We start from the raw sequence: 18,757 nt of genomic DNA on the forward strand, positions 1-18,757 counted from the left end.
GGCTGTGAGATGTCTGGATCTTCTTTGTATTCCTAGCACCTAGTATTATGACATAAAGCAGTCGCCTAGAAAATGTGTTGACTCTGCATGCATATATAGTATCTATGGTTTGCAACTTCAGATTTGTCAGTTTTAAGAGTAGTTACATCTCTGGAGGACTTCCTGTCATCAAAGGAACAAAGAACTGTCTGAGGTACCTTTGGCTTCTTACCAAAAATGCACACGTTTGTTCAGTCTTTTCAAGTAGACTTACAATTGTGCCATTGAGACAAATGAGTTAATCTAAAATAAATAGATATGTAGAGAAGAGCAAGTCACATACGTATTTGAAGAACAAACACCAAAAATATACCTGTCATTTTCACTGCTTAATCTGTAGCATCTAAAGGAATACCTAGTACATAATAGGTATAACTAGTTAATTTGAATTAATAAATGAGGGAATAACTGTTCATTATAATAAACTTCTACTTTTTTTAATATCTAGATGCTAGAATATAGAGACAAATATAAATTTTTTATATCTAAATTCTAGAATATAGAGACACGCAGAGTTTGTGGGTACATGGTTAAATCACTCTGTGCTGACTCATTGAATCTAGAATAAAATTGATTCATTCATACAGTATTTCCATCTTGACAGAGTCTCTGAAGGACTAGGTCAGGGTAATTAACTATCATTTATTTAACAAGGTAGATTACTTTTGAGCAACAAGTTCATTCAAATTTTCTCCTGTTTAGATAATGCAGCTGACTTTATTAGGGGCAAATATTATGTATGTAGGGGAAAACAATTTTTTCCTAAGTTAAAGGTGAGTGAAGGAGTGTGGAGAAAGAACAAAAATGAGCCAAAAAGAAAATTCAAGAGTAAATACATATAAATTTCAGTCTGTGGACAACTCCCTAATAAAGCTGTCAGTTTGCTTCATTCGTTCCTATTCTTTTTTTCTTAATAGGAAAACATAGAAAGACTGGGAGGGATGTGGCTATTAAAGTAATTGATAAGATGAGATTCCCCACAAAACAAGAAAGTCAACTCCGTAATGAAGTGGCTATTTTACAGGTAAAAATAAAAAATAAAAAAGTGGTTTATTAAAGAGGCTGGTAAGAATCTGAATTAACTGCTTCTCTTTTTTTTTTTTTTTAAGAAGGCAAAATATAGGCATTATAGGGACTGCCAATATCTTGCTTTACGGTAGTAGTTTTAGAACACATTTTTGTGAGTAAAACCTTTTTTAAAAAAGTAAAATTTCATTCTTATTCCAGGAGCTCAAAATACTTAGGATACTTTGCCACATTTTGTTAGAAGGTTACTGTTTTACCCATCCAGTTTTCACGGGTGACATGCTTGATTGTCATAGCAATTACTGTGCAAATAAAGATTGCTTTAAAATTATGTACCTTTTAACAGCACTTATTTCATTAATTAAAAACTCTATTTAATTTTGTAATGGCTTAGTCAATTGGGACATATTTTAAAGCTATATTGGCAATGATTTCAATTCCATAAATTCCTATGTGTTTTTCATCTAGCATTTTTACCCCCAGGGGGGGTCATCTAGAAGATTAAAATTTAGCTTGATCCTTGGATTATTTTCTGAATATCATATAAATAATTTATAATACGCAAATGTCTGTTAGTTATATAGCCTTTGCATATTATTAAAGAAATTATGGTCATATAATAGCTCATGCTGGCCAGGTGAGGTGGTGCGCACCTATAATCCCAGCACTTTGGGAGGCCAAGGCGGCTGGATCACCTGAGGTCAGGAGTTCAGGACCAGCCTGACTAACATGGTGAGACCCCATCTCTACTAAATACAAAAAAACTAGGCCGGGCACAGTGGCGCATGCCCATAATCCCAGCTACTCAGGAGGCTGAGGCAGGAGAATCGCTTGAACCTGGGAGGTGGAGGTTGCAGTAAGCCAAGATTGTGCCATTGCACTCCAGCTTGGGCAACAGCAAAACTCCATCTCAAAAAGCCGGGTGTGGTGGCACATGCCTGTAATCCAAGCTACTTGGGAGGCTGAGACAGGAGAATCAACTTGTACCTGGGAGGCAAAGGTTGCAGTGAGCTGACATCATGCCATTGCACTCCAGCCTGGGCAACAAGAAGGAAACTCTGTCTCAACAACAACAAAAAAATGGTTAATGCTGTCAGAGCCCCATTTGCTTTGGGTGAAATTCAAGAAGACAGCCTCCTTCTGAACTTGTTTCCTTGAAGAAGGTAAGAAACTTAAATGATTCATTTTACATTTATTATGTTACTTGTTGCTAATAGTAATATTTGCCTCACTTTTTCAGAGGCATGATAATCAAAAAGCTTGTGATCAAGTAGGTACCTGTGGTCATATCAAGGCTGTCTCCTCCTATAAAGCTACCTTTAAATAGAATATTAATAGCATTCATACTCTGTTGAATATGAAGAGTATGAATATGTTGTCAGGTATTTTTGCGTATCTAATTTTGGAACCCTCATTGTCCAACTAGTAACCAAAACAATAAAAATTAAGGATATATTCCTATGGATTGATTTCTTCTTGATCACAAACACAGCTCTGAATAAGCACTGAAGGTTTTTTCCTCTTATCAGCCGTGGATCATAACAACTAAATTTAGGAATAACCAGGTAATGCACAGTGTGAAAAACTTCATTATTATATCATTTTGGTTATTTTCATCAACATTGCCCAAACTGCGAATAGATTGTAGGATGTCTCTATGCTATTTTCATACTAAATTTAATGCAAGACTATCTTTGTTGTAGATTATCTTCAAATTGTTTATGTAAGATATTTATACTTTTATATTTGGCTTTCCTTGTGTCAGCATTTATACTTAAGTACTTTTTCTCAACATCACCCAGCAGGAAGGCAGATTCAGAGTTTGAATCTAAGTCTGTCTGCAAACCATATGTACTTTCTACTTTACATCATTGGACCAACCCACTCTGTGTGTGTGTGTGTGTGTGTGTAGTATAAAGATGAATTTTAGCTAACTTTATATATGAATATTATTCATATAGAATATTGATATTCTAGAATATTCTATTAGTACAATCTGAATTCATGTAGGAAATACACTTCTTAAAAGGAAACTTTTTAAAAATCATACCTTATTTACTGAAATTAGTTTCATAAGATTTAGTTATGTGAGCATCACAGCTAAACTTTTTCACATGAGTTGGAAGTAACCTACTACACTGTTACACGCACTCACACCACCTTTTGTCTCTCCTCTTCCCCATCCAACTGTATCATCTTTCCTTTTCCATCTTTGCCCCGTGTCATTCTTATCTGTAATCCTCCCTTATCACACAAACCTGAAAGGCTGTCTGAACTCCTGTAGTTCATCCTGGTGCTGATACCTTTACCTGCATGCCTAGAGGCATCCATAGCTTTTCTTTCTCATGCCCACATACTTAGAGAAAAGATGGGGTGAAGATTGAGCATATTATTATTAAGACTACAGCTTTGGCCTTTCCAGTGGCAAGGAGGAAAAATCACAGGATCATTGATTTAGAAGTGACCTTACAGTTTATCCAGGAGCATCCAGTCTCTTGAGCTCTTGGTGACAGGCTTTGTAATTCTGTTTAATAGAAATGAGCACATCCCACTTTTAGATACCTGTGATTATTCTTTATGAAACTGAATCAAAATCACTTGAAAAAGATCCCGCTGCAGACAATATACACAACAAATTGAGTCTTTTTTTTCCCCCAAAAAATAGCCATGTTGACTTTCTTGCTATATCTCAAACATGCCAGACATGCTTCTGTCTCAAAAGGCTTTGCATTAGCTGTTTCCTCTGCCTGGAATGCTTTCTCCCTCAAATATCTGCATGTCATACTCCCTTGTCTCCTTCAAGATTTTGCCCAAATATCATTTCCTCAATGACGCCTCCACATTCTATTCAGCATTAAACCCACCCTCCCACCCCTCCACTCCCCTACCTTAACTCTTTCTTTGCTCCATGGCACTTATCACCTTCATACTAGGTAATTTACTATTTTATTTCCCATTGTCTGTCTCACCTTGCTACAATTTATAAGCTCTATGAGACAAGGGATCTTTGTCAGTTTTGTTTAATAATGAATCCAGAATACCTACATAGTACTGGGTACATGGCAAATTCTTATTTAATATTTAATGAATAAATGTATTATGTGGGAAATTACAATACATTGTTAGATTCAAAAAAAGTTTGGAATGACTCCCTTTTACTTTTTAATGTGTACATTATATATGTCTATATACAGTTACACAGAAAAAGAGCCATGCCTACATAAACTGTCAGCCGGGCCATATCTAGGGAGGATGTTGTAGAGCAGGAAAAAAATTGGGGAAGGGAGGTTCCTTTTGTTTCCTAGATTATGTGGTAATGTAAAATGTTTCTTTTGCTGTGTTGCCTGAAGAGGTAGTAGAGTAGTGGGAGAAAAGTGTGGTATTCTCATAGGTACCTATGTAATTAGAAAACGTGATCAAAAACCTAGAGGGAAATTTCTGGTTTGAACATTGTGGTGTAAATTCAGCATTTTCCCGTTCTCATCTTGGAAGCTACCCCAAAGCTATAAGAAAAATGATTAACAGAAGTGAGCATACTTTAGCAAAAATAGATGAGAATTCAAAACTATGAAATCATGTAGATTTCCAACAACAGTGAAGATGAAGCAGAGGTGCATGCCTCCTCAGGAAGAGACAACACAGAACTGTTTTTGCTGATTCTTTCTGAAATCTACAGCCCTTATGTCCTCCAAAGGTCCCTTCTCCAAACAAAAAGCCATTTGAGGGTCATGATCTGATAAGATTTAACTCAAGGGAAAACACATTAAATGAAATGGAAGAAGGCCACTTTAACAGTGGAAGAGTGAAAATCATACTACACCAAATAACACCATAAACATTCATAAAGAAAAACTAAAAACAAGGAGAAACAGACAAACACATCAGTAGTCCAAGAGAAATGGAGTAGACAAGAATAATTAACAACATACAAGGTCTAAACAGAGTAAGGTAGATCTAAGCAGATTATACTGAACTCTGTACCCTAAAAACAAAGAATGCCTCATTAATTCAAAAAAGCAGTAGTATAAACAGTATTCTTTGATCTCAATGCGTTAAAGCAGAAATTACAAAATCAGAAAACAAGCTCCTACATGAAAACTTTAAAATACTGATTTTTGAATCAGAGTGAAATCAAAATTTCAGAATATTTAGAAAACCATGAAAATACCGTATATCAGCGCCTTTGTACTGTCTTTCAGAAAAAGCTTTATAACCTCAGATATTAAGCAAGAAAGAATGAAAATAAGTGAATTAAGAATCCAACTCAAGGAGTTGAAGAATGAACAATAAAATAAACCTAAAGAAAGCAGAAAGGAATAACAGATCAAAAATGAAAATTAATAAATACAGAAAAGAAATAATAAAGCCAAAAGCCGGTTCACTGTGCGGGGGAAGGGAGGAGGTATGTAAAAATAAAATGGCCATCCTAAGCAAAGAAGAATATACAAAATGATCTTAGGGAGATAACCACAAATACGGGGGGGGGGAAGGAATCTTATGATACTTTGCTCATCTCTATCAGATAAATTTGGAAACTTGGAGAAAATGGGTAATTCTCAATGAAAGTATAACTTACTAAAACATACTCCAGAGGAAATAGAAAATGTAAACCAATAGAGGAAGTTGTTAAGGGAGAAAAATAATGTTATAGCATACTTCTATTTTTGTGTGTCCACGTGTTTTTAAAGGAGGGCAGGGGGAAAAAAGCATAGAGCCAGCCAACTATGGCATAGCAAAACAGTCACATTTCAACCTCTGTTGATAAAAGTTATAATATTCTGAATCTTACACTGCTTATTGCCATTGTCACACCCCACCACTATGGAGTATTTGAGTTTCATTTATCTACTACAAAATGTTGTCATTTTGTATTTTGCTACTTGGAAAATGATCTCATAAAATTGGTTTAAAATGATCAGCAAACAAGTCTATTTTGCATTTGTTATTGTTTCACTTTCTAAACATTTTTGAAAACAACTACTATGATGCAGATATTGAGCTAAAATAACTGAAACATTCTGTGCCTCAGAGAGTTTATTAAACAATGGAGTAAAATACACACATTATTACAATACAGTGGAAACTATTGCAGTAGTCCCAAAGAGAGAGAATGTGGGCTAAAATTAAGGCTTCAAAAAACATCTTAGACATGGAACTCAGCCTCACATAGGCCAAAAACATGTTAGTCCCCCTAGCATAATCAGCTAGCCATATTAAGGAAAAAAGCTAAAGAAAAATGTACAGGATGCTCCTCATTTTGGGACGGGGTCATATCTCCATAAACCCATCTTAAGTTTGAAAATAACTAAGTAAATAAAAATACCTACTGAACACAACTTAGCCCCACGTAGCCTACCTTAAGCACAGTCACTTACATTAGCCTACAGTTGGGCAAAATCATCTAACACAAAGACTATTTTACACTAATGTGTTGAATATCTTATGTAATTTGTGAATACTCAAAAAAAAGAAAACGGAATGGTTGTGCAGGTATTCAAAATACAGTTTTTACTGAATGAATGCATACCACTTTTGTACCATTCTAAAGTTGAAAAATTCTAAGTTGAACCATTGTAAGTTGCGGACCGTCTGGGTTTTTGTTTGTTTGTTTTGTTTTTGAGATGGAGTTTCGCTCTTGTTGCCCAGGCTGGAGTGCAATGGCACAATCTCAGCTCACCCCAACCTCCGCCTCCCAGGTTCAAGCGATTCTCCTGCCTCAGCCTCCCAAGTAGCTGGGATTATAGGATTGTGCCACCACACCCGGCTAATTTTGTATTTTTATTAGAGACTAGGTTTCTCCATGTTGGTCAGGCTGGTCTCGAACTCCCAACCTCAGGTGATCCGCCTGCCTTGGCCTCCCAAAATGTTGGGATTACAGGCTTGAGCCACCACGCCCGGCCTTTTTTTTATTTGAGACAAAGTCTCGCTCTGTCTCCCAGGCTGGAGTGCAATGTCATGATCTTGGCTAACTGCAGCCTCCGCCTCCCAGGTTCAAGTGATTCTCCTGCCTCAGCCTCCCAAGTAGCTGGGATTACAGATACCTGTCACCACACCTGGTTAATTTTTGTATTTTTAGTAGAGACGGGATTTCACCATGTTTGCTATGCTGGTCTCGAACTCCTGACCTCAAATGATCCACCTGCCTCGGCTTCCCGAAGTGTTGGGATTACAGGCGTGAGCCACCGCACCCAGCCTGTATTTTTATTAATAAGGAATAAAAATTGTTTAAACACTTGGTTCATTCAGTAGAACATATTTAAGATTAAGTTGGAAGACTGAAACCAGATTATTGAAGATCTCAAAATGTAGACAAAGGAATTTAGATTTATGTCCAGAAATAAAGAACCACTGAAGGTGTTTGAACAAGGCTGACTTCATGAATTTGTTTTTGAGGAAGGATTTTCTGTAGTAGAACACAAGATAAATTGCTTTTTTATAAGCATAAATAGTATGGCATTCATCTTTGTGTATCTCCAACCCTTGTAACCTAGTTGTGATCAAGAAACATGATAATGTGGGCAGAGATGTTGAGCCTAAAAAGAGGGAATTAGTCATTATAATATTATGAGAATCAAGACTTAGATAAATAACTACCTTAGAAATGAAACTCTTAAGCAAATACCATCACAAATACAGCCCCCAAGAGTCAAAGGTTTCTGTGTAATTGACTAAAAATTTATGGGCAGTTGGTGCCTATTCAGGGGAAAGCATGAAATTAGAGCAGTGTCAGATTTTTCAAGTGAGAAGGAAGGAAAAGTAGTAATGGACAAGAGTGATTATATAATCAAATTAGGAGAACATTCTATCCCCTCAGTGGGGCTACTCTCCAGTACACAACTTGGAGAATCAAAACCTAAGATCCTTTTCATTGATTGTAATTTTTATTTTGTTTGCTCTGTTTACTTCTCTAGGCTTTTTTCTTTCTGTGCCATTTCAGACAATCATAGCACATCTAGATATTAGTAAAACTGTTTCTCTGCTTAAGTTGGTCATGTAAATATCTTGCAACCTCTCTTCAGAATTTGCACCATCCTGGGATTGTAAACCTGGAATGTATGTTTGAAACCCCAGAACGAGTCTTTGTAGTAATGGAAAAGCTGCATGGAGATATGTTGGAAATGATTCTATCCAGTGAGAAAAGTCGGCTTCCAGAACGAATTACTAAATTCATGGTCACACAGGTATTTTAACTCCTTTTTTTTTTTTTAAACTAGCGATTAAAAACTAATTTTTTTTTTTTTTTTAAGACAAGAGTCTTACTCTGTCACCTGCAGTGCAGTGGTGCAATCTGGCTCACTGCAACCTCTGCCTCCTGGATTCAAGCGATTCTCGTGCCTCAGCCTCCCAAGTATCTAGGATTGCAGATGTGTGCCACCACACCTGGCTAATTTTTGTATTTTTAGTAGAGCTGGGGTTTCACCATGTTGGCCAGGCTGGTCTCGAACTCCTTGCTTCAAGTGATCCACCTGCCTAGGACTCCCAAAGTGCTGGGATTACAGGCATGAGCCACTGTACCCAGCTAAAAACTAAAATAATTAAATAGCAGTGCTTTTACATGTTGGGTGATTGTGGGAATTGTTAACCTTAAGGAGCAGAATAACACACTTTTAGCTAAGTCTTGATGAACTATAGTGGAGTTTTCAAATTAAATCATTCAAGGAGTCACATTGAGGTTTACTTGTGATTTTCCAGACATTGAAAAGAAAATCTTTTTTCATAACAGATACTTGTTGCTTTGAGGAATCTGCATTTCAAGAATATTGTGCACTGTGATTTAAAGCCAGAAAATGTGCTGCTTGCATCAGCAGAGCCATTTCCTCAGGTGAGATATTCTCCAGAACCTTTTAAATGATTCTGGCAACATTTTCAAAGTACCCACATAATAAAAGGTAGTGTACTAAGTACTGTTGGTTAAAAATGCATACTATCTTACAAAAATAGTTTTTAGCCTGTAACTACCAGTGAGGATTAATAACTAAATGAATTCAGATGTTATTAGTTACACTGTTTATATTCAAGACTTTTTAGATTTAACCACATCTAAAAGAGTAACTGTACGTAGATTCTGCAATTCATCTCTCCCCAGGGGCTGGGAACGAAGTTAGCAAGTATCAACCTTGGTTGGTGCCTGGTACTTAGGATAAATACCTCATAAATAAAACAAATGGGGTGTTACTGGAAATGGGAGATAGATTTTGGTTGAGGCAGGCAGCCACCTCCTTTTTCTATTTAGAGTATTGTATTCAAACAGCCTATATAAGAATAACATTTCTCATCATCACACATACACGTGATGGCATCGTGCTTCTGTGTCCTGGCTACATGTAGCATTCTCTGATTTTTCTTAATTCAGTTGAATTTTTTTTCAAGTGTTCATCTTGATCCACTAAATTTATTTCATGACCTATGAAATGGATCATAACCCAAATTCTGAAACAACCATCCTGAGAAATAAGTGGTGGTGGTGGTGGTACCCTGCAGCCGTTTTCCATAATTGGCAAGGATGATTCCTCCAATCAGCTCAAGTATCTGTTGCCAAACTATTGTTTATATACATTTGAAACATGTACATTTAGACAAATGGCAAGACTAAGGACAACAGATAGCTGTTTTCACTTGGTAAATATAACTCAAATTGTCTTTTCAAATAAAAAATATATTAAAAATCGTTCAGCTTTTAAAGTAGTAATCATATTCTTTTTATGTTTATGTGGTTAAAAGTGATTCCCTATCATTTTGAGGTCGACAGGGTCACCTAATAGTTGGTGCAGTGTTTTAAATAAACTGCTTCCATATATTATCTCATTTGATCTTCAAAATAGTAGACAAAAGATGCACACTCCTACAGGTAACATTAAAACTCCCACTTTCTGACCTCTACTTTAGTGATCCACAGTGTTCCAATGAGAAGCAAAGGGAAAATAATGTGATTTACTTGATACTCTTTTTATGCTCAAGTGCTAGCCATGGCTCCACTTCTTTAATCAGTTGCCAAACTTCCAAGTCATCTTTACCTTATCAAGATGTTAGCTGAAATCTGGCATTTAACAACAAAAAAGGAGTTTGTATTTCTTCAGGCTCAGTATTCGTACTCTTCAAAGACACTGAAATCGAGAAGCAGCCAGATTCAGTAATGATATTGAGCAAATATCATTCATAAAAACATGTGTCAGAGTCCGCCATCCCAGAAATAGCAGCATTTGATAACTTCACTTCTTTGTTTTCTAGGCAGTTTGTACTACTGTTTTCTAGAGCTTAAATCTTTTTCCTCTCAATTTATATTAATGCTTTTGCTAAAGACATTTTTTAAGTCAGAGCATTTCCTCCAGAAAGTACCTGGCATTTGCTTGTTCAGCATGGATGTGGTCATTAATCCCCCAAATTCGAGCCTCTAGAAAAATCTGGGCAGCAAGATAAGTGTTCTCAGTTCTGCCAAGCTCATCAACTTCTAGAACTCTCTTTTGAGAGGACATGGTGTGACTATGGCTCCCTTTACATATAACTTTTTTCAAATCTAAACATCTAACTAGAAATAATTTGTTCCACAGTGATAGAAAAGTGTTGCTGTTACTCACTGGGGCAGTCTCCAGCATTATTCCACTGGTGTCCACATGAAAAGTTACCTTTAATACACCTCAGTTTTATTTACTTGCCAATTTATAACATCCTTAGGAAAAGAGATTCTAGAATTAAGCAAAACAAGGGATGTTTTTAAATACTGTAACTTTTTTTTTTTTTTTTGAGACAGAGTCTTCACTCTGTTGCCCAGGCTGGAGTGCAGCGGCGTAATCTCGACTCACTGCAAGCTCCATCTCCTGGGTCCACGCCATTCTCCTGCCTCAGCCTCCCGATTAGCTGGGACTACAGGCACCCGCCACCACGCCAGGCTAATTTTTTTGTATCTTTAGTAGAAACAGGGTTTCACTGCGTTAGCCAGGATGGTCTCAATCTCCTGACCTCGTGATCTGCCCGCCTCGGCCTCCCAAAGTGCTGGGATTACAGGCGTGAGCCACCACACCTGGCTAATACTGTAACTTATTTTTCCTTCAGCAAACATTGAGTACCTTTATGTGTCCAGGCACTGTGAGGCCACTAAGGATTCAGAAATGAAACAATTCCTGCTCACAGATGATGGAAGAGTGATCTTAGAAGACAAATGATAGAAAGCAGCACACTCCATTTCATAAGAAATCAGAACACTTATAACACCAGTCTGGTATTTGGTATTCTGGAAGCTAGAACTTTTGAAATATGTATTAGGAAAGCTCTTCATACTGTGTCAGTCAGGATCACAGGGCTATAAATGTGTCTGCCTTTTGAGAAAAGGATATTTTACAATTTCCTTATCTGTGATTGTTTAATATTCATCATCAGTAGAGCTGGCAAGTATGTTGAAATGATACATACAGTGTTATATTTAGGGACAGGTAGTTACAAATATAACACTATAATACAAAATTAACATCAGCCTTCAATTTCCAGGTGAAGCTGTGTGACTTTGGATTTGCACGCATCATTGGTGAAAAGTCATTCAGGAGATCTGTGGTAGGAACTCCAGCATACTTAGCCCCTGAAGTTCTCCGGAGCAAAGGTTACAACCGTTCCCTAGATATGTGGTCAGTGGGAGTTATCATCTATGTGAGCCTCAGTGGCACATTTCCTTTTAATGAGGATGAAGATATAAATGACCAAATCCAAAATGCTGCATTTATGTACCCACCAAATCCATGGAGAGAAATTTCTGGTGAAGGTAAAAAAAAAAAAAAATAAGTTTTGGCTATGTGTTTTAAGCCTAAAAATCTTTCTCATCCCAAATCAGTCTGTCTCTTGCAACTTATCTTTTTAATAAATCTCCTGTTCATCTTCCAAATTCAACTAGTTACCAGTTTTTTGAGCACTCTTCTTTTTACACTTTTATCTTGTGTCTTCTGTATAGTTCCCAGGCATAGCACTGACATAGGCCCCAGTGGCCTCATTGTCAAACCACTAAAATATCTTTTTAACTGTCTTACCTGTTAAACTCTTTTCTGATCCTTCCTAGTCACTACTGCCAAATCTATCTTCAGGAAACATTACTTTCATTTATGGTGCTCCCAAACACTTCTCTTTAACCACCTTACAGGCATAGTTATCTGTGATATGGTCCATGCTTACCTTCTAGCCTCATCTCCCACTACTCCCTACACAAACCTAATTGTTTATTCTTCTGAACTGTTTTCTGCAATTTGCTTAGGACTATTTTTCCCTTGTCTACAATCCTTCCTATTAAAATTCGAGGACCCCTTAATTTGTGGCTCATCTATAAAGTTCCCTGACTACTCCTTCTCTACACTGTAAAATTTACTTAGGCTAAAAAACATTTGGGCTTTTTTATTATCTTTTTTTATTTTTACTGAGACGGGGTCTCCCTCTGTCACCCAGGCTGAAGTGTGCACAAACACAGCTCACTGCAGCCTCGACTTCCTGGGCTCAAGTGATCCTCCCACCTCAGCCTCCTGACTAGGTGGGATGACGGGTACGCACCATGGGCCACCCACACCTGGCTAATTTTTAAATTTTTGTAGAGATGGGGTCCCACTATGTTGCCCAGGCTGGTGTCAAACTCTTGCACTCAATTGATCTTCCCAACTTGACCTCCCAAAAAGTGCTGGGATTACAGGCATGAGCCACTGCACCCAGCCCCATTTTTTTCTTAAGTATTCATTGTTTTCATAATTGACTTTTCTAATCTTCAGAACAAGACTGTGAGCTCCTTGAATGAATACCTAGCTCCGGTTCCTTATACCTAGAATGAACTTTATATTCACCAGACACACTGCAGTTTGTTTTCCTCTCTCCTGTGGACCTCTGCTGGGAAGCTGCATACATCTCTTTTTCCTGCCTAGTGAAGGCTTTTGAATTTGCAACTCCTGGTTCTGTACCTGTCAAGAATAAGTTGGCTGGCCCTCTTTAGTCTACTGATACTGATAGGAAGGACAAGTACACTACTTAAAACATTATTTAACTGCCCCATAGAAGTTAATAGAACCAATGCTGGGGAATACCCCCATCTGGATTTAACCAACCCATGTAATAGGTAGACCTTTTTTGTTTTTCCAGAAGTACTAGGCCTAATCATAGGATTAACTAATATTCCATTAAACTGGGGAAAGTTTAAGGAACAACATGTGAAGACAGTAGCAGGTTTGCATGGTAATGAAGAAAGCTAATTGAAGAAGCTCATAAGAGATGTTTTTTGATGTTAACTAGTGTTATCTCAGACCTCCTGAGGCAGTGTGTTCTGTAGACCTCTTCTATCAGAATCACTTTGCTAGTTTGGTAGTATAGAGACAAGAAATAGAACTAGGTAGGATGGTACAAGTCTTTCCATTTGGTTCGTGTCTGGGTCTAGCCTTTTGTTATCAATATTTCAAGTGTACCATTATATAGGGCTGTAGTTAGTATGTAGTTATTGGTTGCCTTGGTTTTGCAGTTGATCCATTCTCCAAATAAGTGAATAAAATATATATGCCAAGAACTCACCATGTACACTAAAACACCCTGAAACCTATTTGTTAAAAGTGTAAACTTTTGGTAGTTAAGTTACCACCTCAATCTGACCATATATAGAGGCAAGGCAGTGCTTTTCCAGGCCAAGTCAGGGACTAAAGAGCAGCATTGGAGCGGGGTGGGGAGGATCAGAGAGTCTGTTTCATTCATCTTCAAATAATAATAGTTAATACTTAGCACTTAGGTGCTAAGCACTGTTCTAAGCCCTTAACATATGTCAGCAACTTCATGAGGAAACTGAGGCATAGTATAATTTAGTAACTGACCCAATATCACACAGCTAGTAGGTGGCAGAACCAGACTTCAGCCCAGGCAGTCAGGTTCCAGAGTGTATACTTTAACCTGTACTCTATACTGCCTTATAAAGGCAATGAAAATTTGACAGATACACTTAAATCAGTAAACATTTATGATTCATTTTACATGTTAGCTAAAAGTCCACGTCCTTGAGAAGCAAAAATTCCTCAACCCTGTATTTCTATGGGTTGAACTGCCTTCTAGGCAGTCACAAGTTTGGGGTGCTCTATGCACCCAAATTCATGTATCTTGTTTTGTCTTTTCCCTTAGCAATTGATCTGATAAACAATCTGCTTCAAGTGAAGATGAGAAAACGTTACAGTGTTGACAAATCTCTTAGTCATCCCTGGCTACAGGTAAAAAAAAATGTAATCTCTCTTTGGCAATCCTCATTTGAGTAGTTCACTCTGATTTGTCCCACCTAATGAGACCACTCTAAGATCAGCAGAATAATAAAAGTGCTCTTAAGTGATTAATTTGTACTATGGCTGAATCTCTGGAAACTGTACAGCATTCAAATCGGTAATGACAGGCAATTAAACTCCCATGAACTGAAAGCAATGACTTAGCCTTTCATAGACCTATGTGTTCATTTCACCTTTTTATAAGATTAGTATGACATATTAATTTATCAAATTTATTTTAAATGTCCACTGAAGGATTTATTTTTGCATTGGAGAGATTTTTTTTAAATGCCATTTTAAAATGTTTGGCTTAATTCTCCCAAAGTTACTTTATAGATTTATCAAAAGATACTCTCCAAACTTCAGAGTAAGGAGGGAAGCTTTAGAACTATTTTAAAGGGAGTGAGAGGCAGAATTAGCTTTAAAACAAATGTAGTCTCATCTACCAGTTACTAAATTATCCTAATAAGCGTCCAAGCACTTTCCCCCACTTTGAGTAAGGTTTAGGCCTTACGTTGTATAGAACAAAATGTTTTAGTCATTATTATTAGCCACCTAAGAAGCCTGAAGCACATTTTTTTAAATTTCAGAAATGAGTTACTTTCATTCATTGGAGACTGAGTTTGAAAAATTTCTTTAAATTGCTCATTTAAAATATCACAAGTAGAACTTGGTATATAGTAGATACTTATGAGTAGCGCCTGTCAATTATTTGACTAGGGCACTAAACCAAAAAAAAAAACCACACAAAACAAAAACCAGGTTGACAGTATTTTGTTTCTTTTATGTTTCATCATTACAATTTCATTTTCTCCTAGGACTATCAGACTTGGCTTGACCTTAGAGAATTTGAAACTCGCATTGGAGAACGTTACATTACACATGAAAGTGATGACGCTCGCTGGGAAATACATGCATACACACATAACCTTGTATACCCAAAGCACTTCATTATGGCTCCTAATCCAGATGATATGGAAGAAGATCCTTAAAATCACTGAGCTAACCTAAATAAGGAAGGATTTCATTTTATGGACTGATATTTTGCTGTGTAACTTGTTCTTTGTAGGTTGTCATCTGCAGTGATGCAAAGGTATGAGGAAATATGATAAGGAATAAGTGACACCAGTACTGTAGTTCATAATGAGTAGGTACAGGCGGGAAACTGAATAATAAGAAGTCATAGTGGAATCAAGGTGAAGCTTTTTATAAACTTTTTTAGCCTAAGCAATAACTGGTTTTGTATTTTTTCTTAATCCTTCACTTTAATACAATAGGTTCACTTAATTTGTCTTCCCTTTTCTGTTTATATATATATAAAAACATATATATATATTATATATATATTTTTTTTTTTTTAAGGAAAAACAAGTCAAGCTAGCATCCAGTTACTATATAGCTTGGCTAAATTATACAAGACTTACAAGATTGATTACTCGACAGGCTTGTATTTAAGAGATAACTGTGAGGTTGCCATTATGTGATGTTACTATAAGGACTTTTAACATTGGTTTAACCAACCATAGAGGCATTGAGGGTTTTTCTTAGATGCCTAGAAAAAGAGCACTGGGCTGTTTTACCTTTCTTTTTTAGGTCAATCAAGACTCCAAAATAGTGATTCCTAACCTTTTTGGAGTTGCTCTGCTACTCTGAATATGTTCTATACAGCATAAGGATTGTCACCTTCTGTGTGTTGCAACAGCTTCTAAGATAATTAGGGAATACAGCATAAGGATTGTCACCTTCTGTGTGTTGCAACAGCTTCTAAGATAATTAGGGACAAATGATGTTACAAAAGGAAGAGTACTGCTGGTCTAAGTGCTGAGTTGTATGTCTTTGCATAGCTCCACTCTGCTGCTAAATATGCATGTTCTGACTGACAACCATCTTGATGCCAGTACTGGATTCCAGCATTCAGCAGGGGCAGATCTCAGCTTTACACAATTTATCTTTACTTAGGGTTCAGTCAGTAATTTCTGCTTTTTAGCAGGGCCAGTGCAGGGTCAGTTAATGCTACAGTTACTGTATAGCAAACAGTATCCTTTTTTCTCCTTCCCCTAGCCTATTGGGCTTTGCAGATATTTGGAGTGTTTTAAAATCAATTATTTTAAGCAGTTTGGGGGGATGGGTAGGAGTGGAGCATGAAACAGTTTATAAGGCTGGGGCTGTATTATCAGCACAGCAAATTAAAGAATGAAAGAAGTACTTCTTTTTACATTTCAGCTCCAGCAGCCAGCTATTTAAAAAATATTTTTAAATGTCTTTCCCTAACAAAGTTTAAGATGTGGGACCATCTACTTATAAGAAACAGTGGCTTATTTCTTCATTTCTCAGTAATCATTGTAAACCTTTTTTTTTTTTTCTTCTCCACTCTAACAAGAGTAAAAGAACAAAACTTTTGCTGAGGTCTTGGACCCACTACTTGTTAGTTATGTTGGCCTGGACAGATGGCAGGTCTGTCTGCAGTTCCTCAGTCTGTAAAATGAAGATTATCATTCTTGCCTCTCCCTTTGTCACAGTGTTGTCGTGAAGATCAGATATGTATGAATGTAGTCAAATAAACTAAAAACTAGGAAAGTGTTAACTATCATTGCCCACCGAATTTGAGGTAGCAAAAAAAAAAAAAGAATGTTCTGGTACATGAACAGACTGAGAAGGCCTTTCGAGATCCCTGAAGCTAGTCTCCTGTCTAGACTAAAAATATCCTTGAAAGAACAGTAGCAAATAGTATGCAGTACTCCTGTGTTCTAAGTTCTTTTATGTTTTAGTGTACCCTCACAGCAGCCATAGTGTTAAGTCATTATGAGCTCCATCTTAAAGATAAGAAAACTGAGGCAAGGGGAGATTAACCTACTGCCAGATTTCAAACAGTAGTATTTGAGACCAGTAGTATGGCTCTAATCTTACCCTTAGCCCTCCCAACCATTATGCTGTACTATCTACCCATAAATAGCTCCAGGAAACATTCCCCTCTTGGTAATTTGTCCTTCTATAGAAGCTTCAAAGATTAAACCAAATTAATTTTCAAAAAAAAATTTTTTTTAGAAATGTTATTTTCCCTGTGATAGAGGATGACTTCCAAGTTTCACTAAAGTCTGTTTATATCAACACACACAAAATGGAATAATTCTGAGTCACTAGGCAATCAATCTACTGTGGTTTTACTACGTAAGGTGAAAATTAACTGGAATGATGTTTGTTTGCTATACTTAACGTAATCAAACTTTACAAGCCATGAAATTAATTGCACTCTTTGTATTTGTTGTTAAATGCCTAAGAAGTTTTCTAAAAATTTTGTAAAGGCACTGTCAGAGAATCTGGAGTTGATTGATTATTCCAGATACTGTATAACCTGCATAACTTTTTGTCTTTAAGTCGTGTTTGTATAAGAATTGCTAGAAACATTTGATAATGTACAAAGTAGTCTATAATGACTGTTCAGTACATTTTTAATATTTTTTTGGTTACATCCAACTTTTTGTAAATATACTGGAAGCTTGATAATAAAATGTATTTCCTATCACCATACTTTTCCATGTGAAAACCTGAGCCTATTTCTAGTAGAAGTATCCAAAGATAAGTTTTACCTGGCTGTGTTATTTTACCAGACCTTGGTAAAAGAACTATTTTGGAAACAGTATTTGTAAATGGAACTAATGCTATATTTAAAAACACTGATTTTTTTTTAACCTGCCAAAAATAAAAAAAAAAAAGCTCATTTTATAATTTTATATTAAATTTGAGCTGATTATCTGGAGGTCTCATTTCTTGTAAAGTATAACTTTTTCAGAAACTACCACCAAATTATCCAACTGTTATACTACCAGAAGGCTTGAAAAAGTTAAAAACCTAATATCAAACTTTCTAGGTGTTAAGATATAAGGCATTGCCTGACTCTAGCCCCTTAATTATAAAAACTTTAACATATCTGAGAGGAGCCAACTATGGACGTTTTCATCTTTCAAAAATTCTCCCAACCAAGTCTTTGAAAAAAGAAAACAAATACAGGAATATAGAATAAGAACAACTAGGAGTGGCCCGAGGCTTGGCAGCATCTGAAAAGCAAGGCCTCCGTCTTCCTTTACTTTAGTGCAGGGGTGTCTGATCTTTTAGGTTCTACCCACATTGGAAGAACTGTCTTGCGCCACACATAAAATACACCAACACTAATGATAGCTAATGAGCTTGAAAAAAAAAATTGCAAAAAAAAAAAATCTCAATGTTTTAAGAAAGCTTACGTATTTGTGTTGGGCCACATTCAAAGGCTATGTGACATGGCCATGTAGTGTGGATACAATGCTACTCCTGTTAGGCAGAAGCAGCAATAAAAAGCAACAGTTCATCACTCTGCCAGTGAACTTCTGATGCAGTTAAGCCGTAAATTCAAGACATCAAAGGAAAAGTATTCTTTCCCTTTAATCTCCCTTGTAAATCTGTGTTGC

General features: G+C 36.7%; 1 protein-coding gene and 1 long non-coding RNA gene across 8 annotated transcripts in view; both read left to right on the top strand.

The window, feature by feature from the left end:
- Positions 1–17,843, top strand: part of PRKD3 (protein kinase D3) — a 72,808-nt gene extending 54,965 nt beyond the window's left edge. For all 7 annotated transcript variants that reach the window (XM_054548224.2, XM_024242016.2, XM_024242018.3 and 4 more), the window contains 6 exons: positions 957–1,063; positions 8,085–8,246; positions 8,789–8,887; positions 11,548–11,815; positions 14,182–14,267; positions 15,134–17,843. In XM_054548224.2, coding sequence (XP_054404199.1) covers positions 957–1,063; positions 8,085–8,246; positions 8,789–8,887; positions 11,548–11,815; positions 14,182–14,267; positions 15,134–15,307 — 896 coding nt within the window. In that variant the 3' untranslated portion in view covers positions 15,308–17,843. The remainder of the gene's footprint in view (positions 1–956; positions 1,064–8,084; positions 8,247–8,788; positions 8,888–11,547; positions 11,816–14,181; positions 14,268–15,133) is intronic.
- LOC134759715 (uncharacterized) lies at positions 1,070–8,044 on the top strand. Its single transcript, XR_010136312.1, has 2 exons — positions 1,070–2,228; positions 5,265–8,044. It is a non-coding gene; the product is annotated as an uncharacterized LOC134759715 (long non-coding RNA).
- Positions 17,844–18,757: the final 914 nt, after the last annotated feature.

This window comes from Pongo abelii, chromosome 12, assembly GCF_028885655.2.
Source record: "Pongo abelii isolate AG06213 chromosome 12, NHGRI_mPonAbe1-v2.0_pri, whole genome shotgun sequence".
NCBI lineage: Eukaryota > Metazoa > Chordata > Mammalia > Primates > Hominidae > Pongo > Pongo abelii.